The 17895-nt window shown below is 47.4% G+C and overlaps 1 protein-coding gene across 1 annotated transcript in view; it reads right to left on the bottom strand.

Annotated features, from left to right (window-relative positions):
• SLC43A1 (solute carrier family 43 member 1) overlaps nucleotides 1–17895 on the bottom strand; it is a 228194-nt gene that overhangs the window by 101115 nt on the left and 109184 nt on the right. Inside the window, exon 9 of the mRNA XM_063958575.1 lies at nucleotides 281–430. Coding sequence (XP_063814645.1) covers nucleotides 281–430 — 150 coding nt within the window. The remainder of the gene's footprint in view (nucleotides 1–280; nucleotides 431–17895) is intronic.

Below are 17895 nucleotides of genomic sequence, written 5' to 3'. Positions count from 1 at the left end.
ATGATGTGTACCTAGCCAGATATCGCTGACAATGGGACCTGGCATGCGGCAGGTGCATACACATTTGCCGCTTTCGGGTCTGACGGGGGAGCCACATGACATGCTGCATTCTGCAGCATGTAATCGCTAGCAACATCGCCCATCAGCCCTGCTGCAGGAGCTGACACTTTTATGGACAGCATTAGCAAACTTTTACATCCATACATACAGTAAATCCTCTGTATACAGTACATTGAGTTCTGATATTTATTTCAAGCAATGATGTAAAATCTGTACTCACCATTTTCTTGAGTCCCAAGCACCAAGTATTCCACCATCTTGTTCATTGCAGCCATGAAGAAAATGATGCGAAGTTGAGTCATCATCATCGTAATAAGTGAGAAGAGGAATATGGGAGAGGAGGCACTCTGTAGGAATGTGGGGGAAGGTTCTGGAAAAGTAACAGACTAAATTATCAGTATTGGTGATGGTGAATCACCCCAGGGTTCACCGCATTAGACAGTGTGGACCACAGGGAACAGACACAACAGAAGGCAGACAAAATAAATGCAACTGTGTACACAAAATGGGATTATACCATGCTGTAAGGTTTACAGGGCAAGATTTGCTTTGCAATCCATTTTTATTTAATATCTTTAGAAACACTTACGTCCTGAATCCATAACTATATTTTGGGTTACTCTTAAAATTTACCAGCACTTGTCCTCATTTTATTTTTGAGATGCGACATGGCACCATGGAGCCCGGCAGCAAGGAAGGGTCAGAAACAGAAAAGATAAATCTGGAGTCCAAAATGTATGAATTCCTGGAACAACTGTTTGAGACTGAATACTGCGGTCCAAGACTGGAGTCAGGTGCTAATCTAGAAGGTCAGAAATACTGAGGTCCACTGAAATTGTTTGCTGCTTGCTGACTAGGAACTGGTTGGGCTCCAGTGTAGAATGTGGTGGAGACATGGGAGAGTACTGTAGGCCAGTGGCGTAACTACAGAGGGTGCCGGGGATGCAACTGCTATGGATCTCAGCTGCTTGGGGGGCCCCAAGGTCCAGCAAGCAATCCCACTGTATCCTTTTTATTTTTTCTCTCCATTAAAAAAAAAAATGAGTACTACTGTGTGCCGGGTTTGGGGCCCTGCAGTTCCTGGGAGAGATGCAGGCAGGTGGGAGGCGGGGTGCAGATCTGCCTTCAATGTGTGACCGGCATAGCTGACAGACAGATTGAGTTTGGACAGTGCCACACAGACCTGCTTATGGTCAGCCCCCCATCTCCCCTACCATCCATTCATCTGTCCGTCTATGCCCCCTCCCCCGCATATGCTCTGGTGTATTGTCTGTCTATGCCACCCCATGTCCTTCTATCTATGCCCCACCACCACCACGGTCCATCTATGCTCAGCCTACCATCCATCTATTCTTTTATGCCCATATATGATGCTCTGTGTCTATGCCCCTCACATCTATCCATTTATGTCCCCATATGGTGCTGTGTCCATCTATGCCCTCTTCACGTCTATCCGTCTATGCCAGCCCCCGCTCCATCTGTCCATCTATGCCCCCATATGGTGCTCTCTCCATCTATGCCCACCCCCATCCGTCTGCCTGTCTATGCCCACCCCTGGTGCTCTATTTGTCCATTTATGCCCCCCATGTCCATTCATCTGTCCGTCTATACTCCCCATCTCCCCTACCATCCATTCATCTGTTTGTCCATCTATGCCCCCCTGTCCGTCTGTCTGTTTATGCCCCCATATGGTGCTCTGTCTGTCCATGCCCCTGTCTGTCCGTCTATGCCCCCCTCCCCTTCCTGTGCTGTAGTCAGGTAGTGTCTTTCCTGCCCGCCCCTCTCTTTCCCTAACACTCTTTCTTGTGCATCTCCCTCTCTCCCTGACACTGTCTCTCTCAGTGACACCCTCTCTTTCCCGGTCTCTCCCTAAAACTCATTCTCCCTTGCTCCCCTCTTTCTCTCTCCATCTCTCTCTAACATACTCTCTCTCTCACTACCGCTTGCACTGCCTTCTTTCTCACACACTCACTCTGTCTCTCTGATACCCTCTCTTTCTCTCATCCCTTTTTCTTTCTCCCTGACACCCTCTCTCTCTCTCTCGCTCCTCTCTCTCCTCTCATTTCCTATTTTTCCATGAAACCCTCTCTTTCTTGCTCCTCTCTCTTTCCTCTCCGCCTGACACCCTCTCTGTCTCTCACTCCCCTCTCTCTCCTGCCCCTCTAAGGGGCATTGTAGTGACAATGGGGGGGGAGGCTTTCAAGATTTTGCTATGCTGCCCACAAAGTTCATGTTACGCCCCTGATGTACGCCCTTGGTGTAAGTAGCTGGGTCATAATTATAATTAGAGCTAGAGGATAGTCACAGAGGTTTGCCCTGCTCTGACCTACTGTACCCCAAAAAATGTGATAAAATAATATGATATTGGGGTTGTCAGCAGAGCCGGCCCTAACCAATATGATGCCCTAGGCAAGATTTTGGCTGGTGCCCCTTAGCACCACCGCTAGTTCCGCCTCTGACCCTTCACCCCTTTCCCAGCACCATCACCCCTCACCCATAGCAGTCCTCATTTTGGTGTTCCTACCCCCTATTTTTTAAATAGGAACAGTGCGCACAATTGGCGCACAGCCCAAAAAGGGGTGTGTTCTTGCTGGGAAGGTGCATGGCCACATAATAGTACCCCCAATTCAAAGTACATCACACAGTAGTGCAACTTTATTCACATTTTATCATGCGATAGTGTCCCTAATTCACGTTACATCACACAGTAGGACCACTTTACCTTATAAACGTTACTCCTCACAGTAGTGCCTCTTATTTACATTACATCACACTGAATTGCTAATTATTCACGTTACACCACACCATATTGCTCTTTATTCACACTAGACCATGCAGTAGTGCCCTTTCTATACGTTACGCCACACAGTAGAGCACCTTATACACATAATGACACACATTAGTAATGCATTTATACAAATAATACCACACAGTAATGCCCCTTACATATTATTAATGTCTTTATAAACATAATGTGCCTTACACATTATGCCAACCTTTATAAATGCCCTTATACACATAATGTCCCTTAGACATATGCCGCACGTTATTAATGCCCTTATACACATAATGTCCCTTTCACATATGTCGCACATTATTAATGCCCTTATACACATAATGACACACATAGTGCCCCTTACACATATGCCGCACATTATTTATGCCTTTATACACGACACACATAATGCCCCTTACACATATGCCGAACACTACTGCACAACTAACCCACCCGCACACAGCACTCACATGGCCGCTAACACTGTGACCTCTGCCTGTGCTTGGATACAGATGTGTCCTCATACATCTTGTCTCAATACACCATACAGCAGGAGATGCCTGCCGTGAGTCAGCTGGCAGCTCTGCTAACATCGGGCATCTTTTTTTTAATGAAAATGTATCTAATTTGCATAACTATGTGGGTAGGATGCACAAGCAGCCTCTGCTGATTAAAATTATATTCGGCATGCCTATATTCTGTGTATGACCGTGGCTGTATCTGCATAAGAAATGCTACATTACAGTGATTTCATGGAATACACTGTAACATAGCATTTTGTATGCAGATACAGCCGCAGTCACACACAGAATATATGGGGTCATTCCGAGTTGATCGCTTGCTAGCAGTTTTTAGCAGTCGTGCAAATGCAAACCGCCGCCCTCTGGGAGTGTATCTTTGTTGCATTTGCTTCAAACAGCCCTTCTTAGCACGCCAGGTTCCGTGAGACTCTGCTAGCATCAGGCATCTTTTTTGCCGAAAATGTGTAATACCCAGGTAAATGTTATCATAATGTGGTGCAATAGATCCATTTTCTTTTACCTGCAGGTTCCTTTTTTTATTCTTTACCACAGGTCTCTTTGCGATTCTAAAGATGGGTGAGGAGAAGTAGTCTACACTGGGAAACCTACTGCTACTTTCTAAATTTTCATCAATTTATTAAATTCAATTTGCAATCTTTGACAATAAATTATACAATGGTGAATAATAAATGTATTTTATTATACTGGAACAGATTGTCTCAGGAGTCGTTCCTTCTGCAATTAGTTAAACTGTATAACCTTTGCTCTACTATAACAGCAATGACTGAAATTTAACGTTTTGTTAGAAACACTTCAATTTGCAGATTAACAGAGTTGAGTGCTCACGCAATAGCAATTCAGTATCAGTTTACACTGAGACATCTTCAAACAAGTCCATAAACATTTTACCATACAAGGTAATGAACAGTTAATCTCTCTTATACACTTTTACCTTCGAGTGTAATATAACTACCCCCCCCCCCACCCACCAATATGTTAAATACACACAGTTCAGTTGAGTAGTTTAAAGATGGTGCGCACATTGGGTACCTTATGTCGTCTGTCTCCAATAGGGATTTAGGCAATTAAGCAATGGTCACTAAGTGAAAGGGGAACACTTCCTCTAGGCTGCTGCCCCTATAGTTATTACTTTCTCAAAAGGGAAGGATCCTAGGGGGTCATTCCGAGTGGGTGTAGTATGGCTGACCGGCGGTCTCCTGACCGCCGGTCAGCTTACCGACGCCGGGATCCCGGCGGGGAGGGGCGAGTGCAGCAAGCCCCTTGCGGGCTCGCTGCGCTCGCCACGCTGCGGGCTCGGTGGCGACCTGCGGTCGCCACGGGTTCTATTCCCACTATATGGGCGTCGTGGACACCCACGAGTGGAAATAGTCCCTGTTGGTCGGCATGCCGACCATCGGGAAAGTGAGCCGTCGGGCTCGTGGAGGAGGTCATGTGACTGTGTCAGCTGACCGGCGGTCACATGAATACCACCCATTCCGAGTTGATCGCTATCTGCTGTTGTTCGCAGCGCAGCGATCATGCTAAAAATCGGCAATTCAGCGCATGCGTATGGGGCGCAGTGCGCACGCGCGACGTACTTTCACAAAAGCCAATGCAGCTTTACACAAGGTCTAGAGACGCTTTTCAGTCGCACTGCTGATCGTTGAGTGATTGACAGGAAATGGGTGTTTCTGGGTGGTAACTGGCCGTTTTCAGGGAGTGTGTGAAAAAACGCAGGCATGCCAGATAAAAAAGCAGGAGTGGCTGGAGAAACGGTGGAGTGGCTGGCCGAACGCAGGGCGTGTTTGTGATGTCAAAACAGGAACTAAATAGTCTGAAGTAATCGCAAGGTAGGAGTAGGTCTGGAGCTACTCTGAAACTGCACAATTTTTTTTGTAGCAGTGCTTCGATCCTTTCGTTCGCACTTCTGCTAAGCTAAGATACACTCCCAGAGGGTGGCGGCTTAGCGTTTGCACTGCTGCTAAAAGCAGCTAGCGAGCGAACAACACGGAACAGGTTGTGAATAAGTACAAAACTGCCGACTGCCTTTCCTTATAATTCCATGAGGACGAGGAGTAGGTTTGCAATGCTCTGATGTCTGTTAAGCTGTGGAGGAGGCTGCACAAATCCCTGAAGGGGGAGGTATAGTGTAGAATATCCTCTCACGGTTCACCTCTAGTGATAGCTCAAGTGACGTGCTTCAACTCACTTTCCCTCACTAACGTTCAGAGATGATGGCCTGTGCAATAGCATTCCTGTACTGACAGACTTTACTAGGTTATGTTTGCTGCCCAAAAGTAATTGTAACTGGCTACCGGCTGAAAATGCTGTCTCCTTATCCTGTCTGACAGGTCAGTTCAGTTGCACTCACATAACAACGGATGCTGCAGACTTGAAACACTGGCTGTTAACTCAGTTCTAGGCAGCTATAACTACCTCTGCAGTAAATCCTCTACACAATATTAAGGCTTGTGGATGTTTCTCTGTAGGCTGCAGGTACTATGTGTCCCCCTGTGTAACTGGTATTTATTACGCTGATGGCACCTACAGTGTGGTATTAGGAGTAATTATAGTCATGTTAATACATTAGTTACAATCTACTGCTGGTATCTAAGGGGCAATTTCCCTTTTGTGCTCCTTTCCGAGTGCCTTAATACAGGAGTTTTCGGAATCATCAATGGCTGAGATGTTCTCGGGAATTTACGTAGCACCCTTATATTCCATATTCTGGAAAAAAGAAAGAGTCAGACAATACAGGCTCATCATAAAGTCAAGCGTGGTCTGAGACCTGGGATTCTACTTGAGATTCTAATGTCTTCTTTTGATCCAGGGGACAAGTAGGGCACAATTTTAGCTGATACCAATGCACCAGGCTTGGTTGATGTCCGTCCTCTCGTACTATGCAGTACACTGCTACATTGGGGTTAGGTAACTCGGTTACCATATAAGGAATGAGTTCCCATTGAGGGTCTAATTTTGCTATCATGTTGGTTTCTTCCTTTGAACACTTTGCTTCCTCTCATCAAAAGGTGAGCTTGTGTAGAGGAGTTATAGTTTTTCTCATCATTTTTCTCATCATTTCCACACAATTTCCATGCTTTGGTCCACCAGGTGTTGAGCTGTTTTTAACCGGTGTTGATGTTCCTCTACCTAAGTTGTCTTTAGAAATGGTTCTGGATTGATTTCCATGCCTAAGTCGCTCAAACAGTAAGTAGTAGGGTGTGTATCCTGTAGAACTATGGACTGTATTATTAGAGATAAAAACAAGTTCAGGTAATAAAAGGGGCCAATCTACTCGCTGCCGCGATGGAAGGGCTCTTAACATGTAAATAAGAATTTGGGGGCTGATTCCGACCCGATCACACGCTGCACTTCCTTGCAGCGGTGCGATCGGGTCTGGAATGCGCATTGCGCATGCGCGTCATTGCCCGGCGACAGCTGCCGCTGGGCAACGACGCTGACTACGAAGAAAGCGGTCACAGCAGCGACCGCAAGAAGATTGACTGCATGAAGGCGCCCTGGGGCGGCAACTCACCATTTGGAGCCATTTTCAGGGAGTGGTAAGAAAAACGCAGACGTGTCCAGGCAATGCCAGGCAACAACACGCATGCGCATTGCAGACCCAATCGCACCGCTGACAGAAAGTGCAGCGTGCAATCGGGTCGAAATCAGCCCCATAATCCGTTCCCTTGAGTATGATAGATGGTAGTCTTGAGTTTTTTACATCCATAGAGTTTACAAAGTTCTTGAAATAACTTGGAAGTGAAGGCAAGTCCTTGGTCCATTAGGATTTTGGTGGGATAACCGTATGGCCATACGAAAGCCCGCCAGGGCGACAGCAAATTCACTATTGTTATTGCGTATTCATATCCAGTTTTGCTTTTTTCCAACTTTACATGGTCTATTTTGACTAATTCCAAAGATTCACTACTAATTATTGGATGAATTGGTGCCCATTCTGTGGACAGCAATGGTCTCCTCAGGTTGCAGGCAGTACAATTTTTGCACCAATCCTCCACATCCTTACACATGCCAATCCAATAAAACTGTTGTCTTAAGTCTGCCTCTGTCTTTTGAGTCCCGACGTGACCGCACTGATCATGATAGGCTTGTAAAAGAATATGTGCTTTTGCCAGGGGAATGAGCACTTGCATCGTGGTCTGATGAGTTTTTGGGTATACACTTTGTCGGTATATCAAGCCTTGTCTTATCGCCAGACAATCTCGTTGCTGTCACAGCTTCCAATTCAGGAGCCAAGGCTTGTCTCTCTTATTTAGTCAACCCTCTGTCATGCTGTAACATTATTTTCAGATTCCGGAAGACCGGACATTCCTCTTGCCATCTTTGCCACTACTTTGAATGAACTGGTACTACATCTTGATCAGGGTTGCTTGTTCTGGAAGAAGTCGTATTCTGGGCAATCTTTTTGTTTGAGGGTTGGAATGGAGGGAGTTCGACAGTTTCCCACTGATCATCTGTTTCAGGATCCTCCTTTGTCTGTAGTCGCAATAAGGCATCGTCATTACTATTGTTTCGCCCGTGTCCATAGTGAATAGTGATCTGATAATCAGCCAACCGGGAATGCCAATTTTGTTCCAATGTTCCCAGTTGAGCCGTGGCCAAGTGGGCTAGTGGATTGCAGTCTGTGTATGCTACAAATGGGGTTACAGCCAAATAGTCTCTGAACTTTTCAGTGACAGCCCACACCAGTGCCAGGAACTCTACTTTGAAAGTGCTATAGTTGGCATCATTTCGTTTGGTTTCTGAAGGCCTCGACTACCGTAGGCCATCAACTTCCATTAAGAATTTTTTTTTAGCTGATTGAATGCTGTTTGTTGTCGAGTCATCCAAGTTACCAGCAGACTTTTAACTCGCTCATTCTTGGGTACATCTCAGAGAAGTTCATGCAAAGGAGATGCTATAAAGTCTTTCAAAAATTGGCGGTAATATCCCACAAAGCCAAGGAACCTTCAAACCTCCTTAATGGTTCAGGGAACAGGCAATTCTTGGACATCTTTGATTTTCTCTGGGTCCGTTGCCACTCCTTCTGAACTCAACAGATGTCCTTAATAATGGACTTTAGGTTTAAGCAAATGGCATTTAGCAGGGTTCAACTTGAGTCCATACTTGGCAAGTTGTTGGAAAACTTCTTGAAAATGTTGTAGGTGTTCAGTGTACGACAGACCTCTACGTAATTCCAGTGTCCTAAACAGTGCTCCATGACTCTCTGAAATGTTGCTGAAGCGTTACATATCCCGAAAGACATCCGATTAAATTCATGCAAACCCATTGGTGGAGAGAGAGAGAGAGGAAGACTATATATAGAGAGAGAGAGAGAGAGAGAGAAGAGGAATAAAGGGGGGGGCGGGAGATAGAGAAGAATAGGGGAAAATAAGAGAGAGGGGGAATAGCAGGACTTTGGGAGAGTGAGAGAGATAATGAATAGGGTTGAAATAGAACAGTGTGTGTGTGTGTGTGTGTGTGTGTGTGTGTGTGTGTGTGTGTGAGTGTGAGTGTGTGTGAGAGAGAGAGAGAGAGAGAGAGAGAGAGAGGGAGGATAGGGGAAAATAGGAGAGAGAGAGAGAGAGGAGGAGGGGGAGGAAAAAAGGAAGGGAGAGAGAGCATCTTGAACCAGCCCTTACTAGAATAGAGCAGACAAGTACTCACCTTGATATGGTGGGGGGGGGGGGTCGGGGGGTGCTGAGAGGGTGGTCCAGGTTGCATTGTTTTCCTTGTGTTCCGATCATCCTCTTTAGATCCGTGCATCTTGATGGGTCCTCCTCCTCTCCTCACAGGCAGCGTGCCACCTCCCTGCAGCACTCCTCTTCTTCAGTCCTGAGAAGCTGGTCTCACTGAGAGCCACATTAGGAATCACTTACACTAGTTTGGTAAGGGCTGCTGTGATGTGTAGTTTTAAAATAGTTGCTTGCTGGACAACTCGGGCCAGATTGCAGGGGCATAACCATTACCTCCAGAGTCCGGTAAGTCAGAAGGGCTATTGTATTTCCTTCTATTAATTACAGGGCCAGGTCCCCTTCTCTGGCCTGGTCTCCCTGATGGCGGCCTTGACCATCAGTACGGAGGAGCCGCCTAGTGCTGTGCAAGCAACCTGCAACTGTTCTACATCCACCCATCTGTCATCACCTCTGCAGCTCTGTCACAGCAGGGACAATAACCACTTTACCTGTCCAAGGCAGTATATACCCACTAGTACTGTACACTTGTGTGCTCTGCAGGGGCTGCCAGGGCTCTATACTAGCAATATGCTAAACACCAGTGTGCTCTGAGAGGTGCCACCAGGGCAGTATATAACTTGTGTCTGTGCTTGTGCTCATACAGACATGGAGACCAGGAGCTGTGATCAGCATGCTGTCAAACACTTTAGTGAACTAAAAACAAACATAAAGCAACACGTTTTGCAGTAGGGATGGCCATCGACCATCGATGATTTGAAATTTGAAATTATTGATGGTATAATTTATGACCAATGTTGAATACTTTTACCATTGATGGGGGAGAATCAGATGGTTTCCCATCATTGTTGGTACAGAGCTATCGAATATATATATATATATATATATATATATATATATATATATATATATATATATATATATTTATTCTTTGCAGTGGTCAGCAGCACTCCATACTAGGCAATACAAGTAAATAAGGCCGGTGCCCTCCGTATAACATCCCCAGCAGGGATGTCTCCAAACATAGCACACAGTCGGCGGCACTCACGGCTCCCTCAGCGGGGAATAAAACGTATATATATCATTCTTATTTTTCTCTCTCCATGTATCGGACACGAAGCTTTGCTCCACCCCAGACGCCTATGTAGGTCCACCCCTGGGCTTTGATTGGCCCACAGTGTTTTAACACAAATGCAGGGGTGACCATCAGTGGTGTAAACCATTGATGGTTCCCTTACAGATGGTTTTACACCATCAAGATTGTCCACCAATGGTAACATCGATGGATAACCCACTGATGGCTATCCATGTTTTGCAGCAGGCTACAAAAAAACACAGTAAAAACAACATATTGATGAGACATGGTACTACAGGCATGAAACAGCCATGTGAAAGCAATATAAATCTAGCAAAGCCAGATTCCAATATCTAACAATACCCACTAGTACTCTACAGGCACTGCCCACACAGGCGCCGCAGGAAGTTGCTCACTTCCATGGTTCTGTGCATGCTGTTTTTTTTCTACCTGTAACCTAGCCTGTTGTCTGTGTTGCACGTGGATAATCAGGGGCTGCTGTTGTTTACAGAAATGGCTGCTCCTTCCCTCCCTTAGACATTTGGCGTTGTGACACACATGAGAGAAACATAGGACGGGATGTAATGCCGCCCGAGTTCGGCCAACGTGCTGAATTCCGTCTGAACTCAAGACGTTTTTAAAGGGGCAATCATTTACAAGGCAAATCCATCCCTTTAAAAAAATGTCCATGCTCGGCCGGAATCCCGAACTCGGGCAGCATTACATCCCACCCATGGAGAGAGAGAATCAGGGGCAGGAAGAGAGAGAGGGGCAGAGGCATGGAGAGAGGGAGAGGCACAGAGAGGGACAAAGGCACAGAGAAGGATAGAGGCATGGAGAGAGGGAGGGGCACGGAGAGGGACATAGGCACAGAGGCATAGAGAGAGGAAGAGGCACAGAGAGGGACAGATGCATGGAGGAAAGGGACAGAGGCATTGAGAGGCACAGGGGTATGGAGAGGGACAGAGGCATGGAGAGGCATGTAGAGGCACAGAGACATGGAGAGAGGCACAGATGCATGGAGAGAGGGAGAGGCATGAAGAAAGAGACAGAGGCATGGAGAGAGGGAGAGACACAGAGGCATGAAGAGGGACAAAGGAATGGAGAAAGGGAGAGGGACAGAGGCATAGAGAAGGAGAGGCACAAAGGTATGGAGAGAGGGAGAGGGACAGAGGCAAGGAGAGAGGGAGATGCACAGAGAGGGACAGAAGCATGGAGAGAGAAAGAGGCATGAAGAGGCATGGAGAGCATGTGCGGGTCAGCTCGCCCCCATATTCACCAAGATCTTCAATAAATCGCTGGAGCTACAGAAAGTCCCTTCCTGCCTCAAAAGGTCTACTATAGTCCCGGTCCCCAAGAAACCCACTATCACGAACCTGAACAACTACAGGCCGATAGCACTGACGTCTGTGGTCATGAAAACGTTCGAGCGTCTGGTTTTGAATCACCTGAAAACTGTGACTGGCCCCCAACTGGACCCCCTGCAGTTCGCCTATCGCTCGAATCGGTGTGTCGAGGATGCAGTCAACCTGGGCCTGCACTACATTCTACAGCACCTAGACATTCCCGGTACCTACGCGAAGGTCCTGTTTGTCGATTTCAGCTCGGCCTTCAATACAATCGTCCCCAGCATCCTCCACCCCAAATTACTTCGCCTAGGGGTCCCAGAAGCTACCTGTTCCTGGATAATAGACTTCCTGACAGATAGGACACAGGTGGTGAAAGCGGGGGAATTCACCTCTCAAGCGCGGTCCATTAGTACAGGGGCCCCTCAGGGCTGTGTCCTCTCACCACTGCTCTTCTCCCTGTACACAAATGACTGTACCTCAGAGGCGCAATCAGTAAGGATCATCAAATTCGCCGATGACACCACCGTCATCGGCCTCATCAAGGATGGGGACGAATCGGCCTATAGACGGGAAGTAGACCGGCTGGCCCAGTGGTGCATCCACAACAACCTTGACCTCAACCCCCTCAAAACTGTCGAGATGATAGTGGACTTCAGGAAGAAGACATCTAGTGCACCTCCGCTAACGATTGCTGACAGTGTGGTATAGCTAGTGGACTCCTTCAAGTTTCTAGGGACCACAATCTCCAGGGACCTTAAATGGGGGTCCAACGCTGACGCCACTGTTGGGAAAGCGCAGCAGAGGTTGTTCTTCCTCAGGCAACTAAGGAAGTTCAACATCCCACAGAAGCTCCTGCTCCTCTTCTACTCCTCGATTGTGGAGTCGGTACTGTGCTCCTCGATACTCGTATGGTACAGCTCCGCCAGCGCGAGGGACAGATGCAGGCTCCAAAAGATGGTCAGAACCGCAGAGAAGATCATCGGGGCCGACCTTCCCTCAGTCCAGGACCTATACTTGTCCAGAGCTAAAAAGCGGGCAATGAAGATAGTAAAAGACCAGCTACACCCCAGCCACAGCATGTTTAACTTGCTTCCTTCAGGCAGGCGTTACAGGGCTGTCCCCGCCAGATCCACCAGAAGCCTCAAAAGTTTCTTTCCCCAAGCGGTCCGCCTGCTGAACTCCTGAACATTGACTGACTAGACGTACATGTAACTAACTTGTGTCCCTACGGTATACCTATCTGTGTAACTTTACTTGCCCCCCCCCCACACACACACACACACACACACACACACACACACCTGCTTACCTGTTACCTACTTGGCTGTTGTATAGCAAACCGAAAAAAAAATTCCTAGTATACGTAAGTATACCTGGCCAATAAAGCTGATTCTGATTCTGGAGAGTGTGGCCTCTCACCCACCTCCGGTCGGGCCACTGTCATTCGTACACCAGGCTGCACTGCGCTGCAGAGATGGATGCGCTGAGAGGGAAGCAGAAGGGAGAGAGCGGCTCCAGACTGCAGGCTGTCACTTATGTGATCCCATCCAGCAGTCACTCTAGGGGAGGAGAATAGAGAGAGCGGCCCCTCTTCTCCCTCTAGTGCGCACTGACCTTGAAAACGGAGAAATACGATTGCATCTCAGTAGCGTATGGTACTGAATAAGGCCCTTCATAACTTATCTTTGATTTGCTTTGGATTTTGTTTTTCTAAAGTAAAATAGCTTGTACATATTTTCCACCCCCTTAGGTAGTTTTCACCCATCAGTATAACACGCCTCTTTATTGTGCTGTTGCTGTGCATTATGTTAACTCATTTAACTGCAGCTTCTGCATGATTTTAAGTATCCCAGCCATGTACCTTTAGCACAAACTGGTAAACCAACCCTAATACACTATCCCTAAGACCCTAACCCAATCCCCTAAACTAACCCTAATACCCTGGCCTAACCCAAACCCCTAAACTAACCCTAATACTCTAATCCCTAACCCTAAAGGGTAGACTGTAGGGGCAATATGGTTCTTCTCTGCCGTCAGATTCTATGTTTCTCCCACCTGCTGTCACAGTAAGTGCACTATTATTTCTAGGCTGCAGCTGGCATGTTTAGACAAAAAATATCTGACCAGCACTGTATCCAACCCGCACTGTGCATACCTCCCATCTGTCCTGATTTTCACAGTACAGTCCCTTTTTTGGGACTGTCCCACCTGCGGGCCGCAATGTCCCACGGTGAGGGGGCAGTTGGGAGGCTCCTGTCACACACTGCTCTGCTTAGCACGCCCCCTTTCCCATAGGTCACACCCCCTTTTCGGCAGCACGAGAAAGTCCCGCGTTGCCTAATCCAGATGTTGGGAGGTATGCTGTGTGTCCCACACTGTAACCCACTTAATATTTAACTATGTGTCCCAATGTATTCCACAGTGTACCCGACATTGGGCCTAATTCAGTCCTGATCGTAGCAGCAAATTTGTTAGCAGATGGGCAAAACCATGGAGGTCATTCCGAGTTGATTCCTAGCTGCCGTTGTTCGCAGCGCAGCGATCAGGCTAAAAATCGGCATTTCTGCGCATGCGTATGGGCCGCAATGCGCACGCGCGACGTACGGGTACAAAGCCCTTTGTGATTGTGCACAGATTCTAGCAAAGTTTACAGTCGCACTGGCGGCCGCAAGAAGATTGACAGGAAGGGGGCGTTTCTGGGTGTCAACTGACCATTTTCAGGGAGTGTCTGAAAAAACGCAGGCGTGGCTGTATGACGTCAAATCCGGACACGAATAGGCTGAAGTGATCGCAAGCGCTGAGTAGGTTCAGAGCTACTCTGAAATTGCACTAACTGTTTTTGCAGAGCTCGGCTGCACATGCGTTCGCACTTCTGCGAAGCTAAAATACACTCCCCAGTGGGCGGCGGCATAGCGTTTGCACGGCTGTTAAAACTAGCTAGCGAGCGATCAACATGGAATGACCCCCTATGTGCACTGCAGGGGGGGGGGGGGGGGGGGGGGCAGATATAACATGTGCAGAGAGAGTTAGATTTGGGTGGGTTATTTTGTTTCTGTGCAGGGTAAATACAGACTGCTTTATTTTTACACTGCAATTTAGATTTCAGTTTTAACACACCCCACCCAAATCTAACTCTCTGTACATGTTACATCTGCCCCACCTGCACTGCACATGGTTTTGCCCATCTGCTAACAAATTTGCTGCTACGATCAGGTCTGAATTAGGCCCATTGTATCCAGCAGGTAAGGAATGCTGTTTTATGGTTGGGGAAATTTTGGGGAGCTGTTCGACAAAAAATAAGAATTTACTTACCGATAATTCTATTTCTCGGAGTCCGTAGTGGATGCTGGGGTTCCTGAAAGGACCATGGGGAATAGCGGCTCCGCAGGAGACAGGGCACAAAAAAGTAAAGCTTTACTAGGTCAGGTGGTGTGCACTGGCCCCTCCCCCTATGACCCTCCTCCAGACTCCAGTTAGGTACTGTGCCCGGACGAGCATACACAATAAGGGAGGCATTTTGAATCCCGGGTAAGACTCATACCAGCCACACCAATCACACCGTACAACTTGTGATCTAAACCCAGTTAACAGTATGACAACAGAAAGGGCCTCTTAAAGATGGCTCCTTAACAATAACCCGAATTAGTTAACAATAACTATGTACAAGTATTGCAGATAATCCGCACTTGGGATGGGCGCCCAGCATCCACTACGGACTCCGAGAAATAGAATTATCGGTAAGTAAATTCTTATTTTCTCTATCGTCCTAAGTGGATGCTGGGGTTCCTGAAAGGACCATGGGGATTATACCAAAGCTCCCAAACGGGCGGGAGAGTGCGGATGACTCTGCAGCACCGAATGAGAGAACTCCAGGTCCTCCTTTGCCAGGGTATCAAATTTGTAAAATTTTACAAACGTGTTCTCCCCCGACCACGTAGCTGCTCGGCAGAGTTGTAATGCCGAGACCCCTCGGGCAGCCGCCCAAGATGAGCCCACCTTCCTTGTGGAGTGGGCTTTTACAGTTTTAGGCTGTGGCAGGCCTGCCACAGAATGTGCAAGTTGAATTGTGTTACAAATCCAACGAGCAATCGACTGCTTAGAAGCAGGTGCGCCCAACTTGTTGGGTGCATACAATATAAACAGCGAGTCAGATTTTCTGACTCCAGCCGTCCTTGCAATGTATATTTTTAAGGCTCTGACAACGTCCAACAACTTGGAGTCCTCCAAGTCGCTAGTGGCCGCAGGCACCACAATAGGTTGGTTCAGATGAAATGCTGATACCACTTTAGGGAGAAAATGCGGACGAGTCCGCAGTTCTGCCCTATCCGAATGGAAGATTAGATAAGGACTTTTATAAGATAAAGCCGCCAATTCAGATACTCTCCTGGCAGAGGCCAGGGCTAGTAACATAGTCACTTTCAATGTGAGATATTTCAAATCCACCTTTTTCAATGGTTCAAACCAATGGGATTTGAGGAAATCTAAAACTACATTTAGATCCCACGGTGCCACCGGAGGCACCACAGGAGGCTGTATATGCAGTACTCCCTTGACAAAAGTCTGGACCTCAGGGACAGAGGCCAATTCTTTTTGGAAGAATATTGACAGGGCCGAAATTTGAACCTTAATGGATCCCAATTTGAGACCCATAGATAATCCTGATTGCAGGAAATGTAGGAAACGACCCAGTTGGAATTCCTCCGTCGGAACCCTCCGATCCTCGCACCACGCTACATATTTTCGCCAAATGCGGTGATAATGTTTCACGGTGACTTCCTTCCGTGCCTTAATCAAGGTAGGAATGACTTCTTCTGGAATGCCTTTCCCTTTTAGGATCTGGCGTTCAACCGCCATGCCGTCAAACGCAGCCGCGGTAAGTCTTGAAAAAGACAGGGACCCTGCTGTAGCAGGTCCCTTCTCAGAGGTAGAGACCACGGTTCGTCCGTGAGCATCTCTTGAAGTTCCGGATACCAAGTCCTTCTCGGCCAATCCGGAACCACTAGTATTGTTCTTACTCTTCTTTGCCGTATGATCTTCAATACCTTTGGTATGAGCGGCAGAGGAGGAAACACATACACTGACTGGTACACCCAAGGAGTTACCAGTGCGTCCACAGCTATTGCCTGTGGATCTCTTGACCTGGCGCAATATTTGTCCAGTTTCTTGTTGAGGCGAGACGCCATCATGTCTACAATTGGTCTTTCCCAACGGTCTATTAACATGTTGAAGACTTCTGGATGTAGACCCCACTCTCCCGGATGAAGATCGTGTCTGCTGAGGAAGTCTGCTTCCCAGTTGTCCACGCCCGGGATGAACACTGCTGACAGTGCTATCACGTGATTCTCCGCCCAGCGAAGAATCTTGGCAGCTTCTGCCATTGCACTCCTGCTTCTTGTGCCGCCCTGCCTGTTTACATGGGCGACCGCCGTGATGTTGTCCGACTGAATCAACACCGGCTTTCCTTGCAGGAGAAGTTCCGCCTGGCTTAGAGCATTGTAGATTGCTCTTAGTTCCAGAATGTTTATGTGAAGAGACTTTTCCAGACTCGTCCATACTCCCTGGAAGTTTCTTCCTTGTGTGACTGCTCCCCAGCCTCTCAAGCTGGCGTCCGTGGTTACCAGGATCCAATCCTGAATGCCGAATCTGCGGCCTTTTAATAGGTGAGCCTTCTGCAACCACCACAGAAGTGACACCCTTGTCTTTGGTGACAGGGTTATTCGCAGGTGCATCTGCAGATGCGACCCTGACCATTTGTCCAACAGATCCCTTTGGAATATTCTTGCATGGAATCTGCCGAATGGAATTGCTTCGTAAGAAGCCACCATTTTTCCCAGGACTCTTGTGCATTGATGTACTGACACTTTTCCTGGTTTTAGGAGGTTCCTGACCAGATCGGATAACTCCTTGGCTTTTTCCTCTGGAAGGAAAACCTTTTTCTGAACCGTGTCCAGAATCATTCCTAGGAACAGCAGACGAGTTGTCGGGATTAAATGGGATTTTGGAATATTCAGAATCCACCCGTGTTGTCTTAGCACCTCTTGAGATAGTGCTAAAGCTGTCTCCAGCTGTTCTCTGGACCTTGCCCTTATTAGGAGATCGTCCAAGTATGGGATAACTAATACGCCTTTTCTTCGAAGAAGAATCATCATCTCGGCCATTACCTTGGTAAAGACCCGAGGCGCCGTGGACAATCCGAACGGCAGCGTCTGAAACTGATAGTGACAGTTTTGAACAATGAACCTGAGGTACCCTTGGTGTGCGGGGTAAATCGGAACGTGTAGATACGCATCCTTGATGTCCAAGGATACCATAAAGTCCCCTTCTTCCAGGTTCGCTATCACTGCTCTGAGTGACTCCATCTTGAACTTGAACTTTTTTATGTAGAGGTTCAAGGACTTCAGATTTAGAATAGGCCTTACCG

Source organism: Pseudophryne corroboree, chromosome 3 (genome assembly GCF_028390025.1).
Source record: "Pseudophryne corroboree isolate aPseCor3 chromosome 3, aPseCor3.hap2, whole genome shotgun sequence".
Lineage (NCBI taxonomy): Eukaryota > Metazoa > Chordata > Amphibia > Anura > Myobatrachidae > Pseudophryne > Pseudophryne corroboree.
Note: the sequence above shows the minus strand (reverse complement) of the source record. Positions and strands in the feature narration are given on the sequence as shown.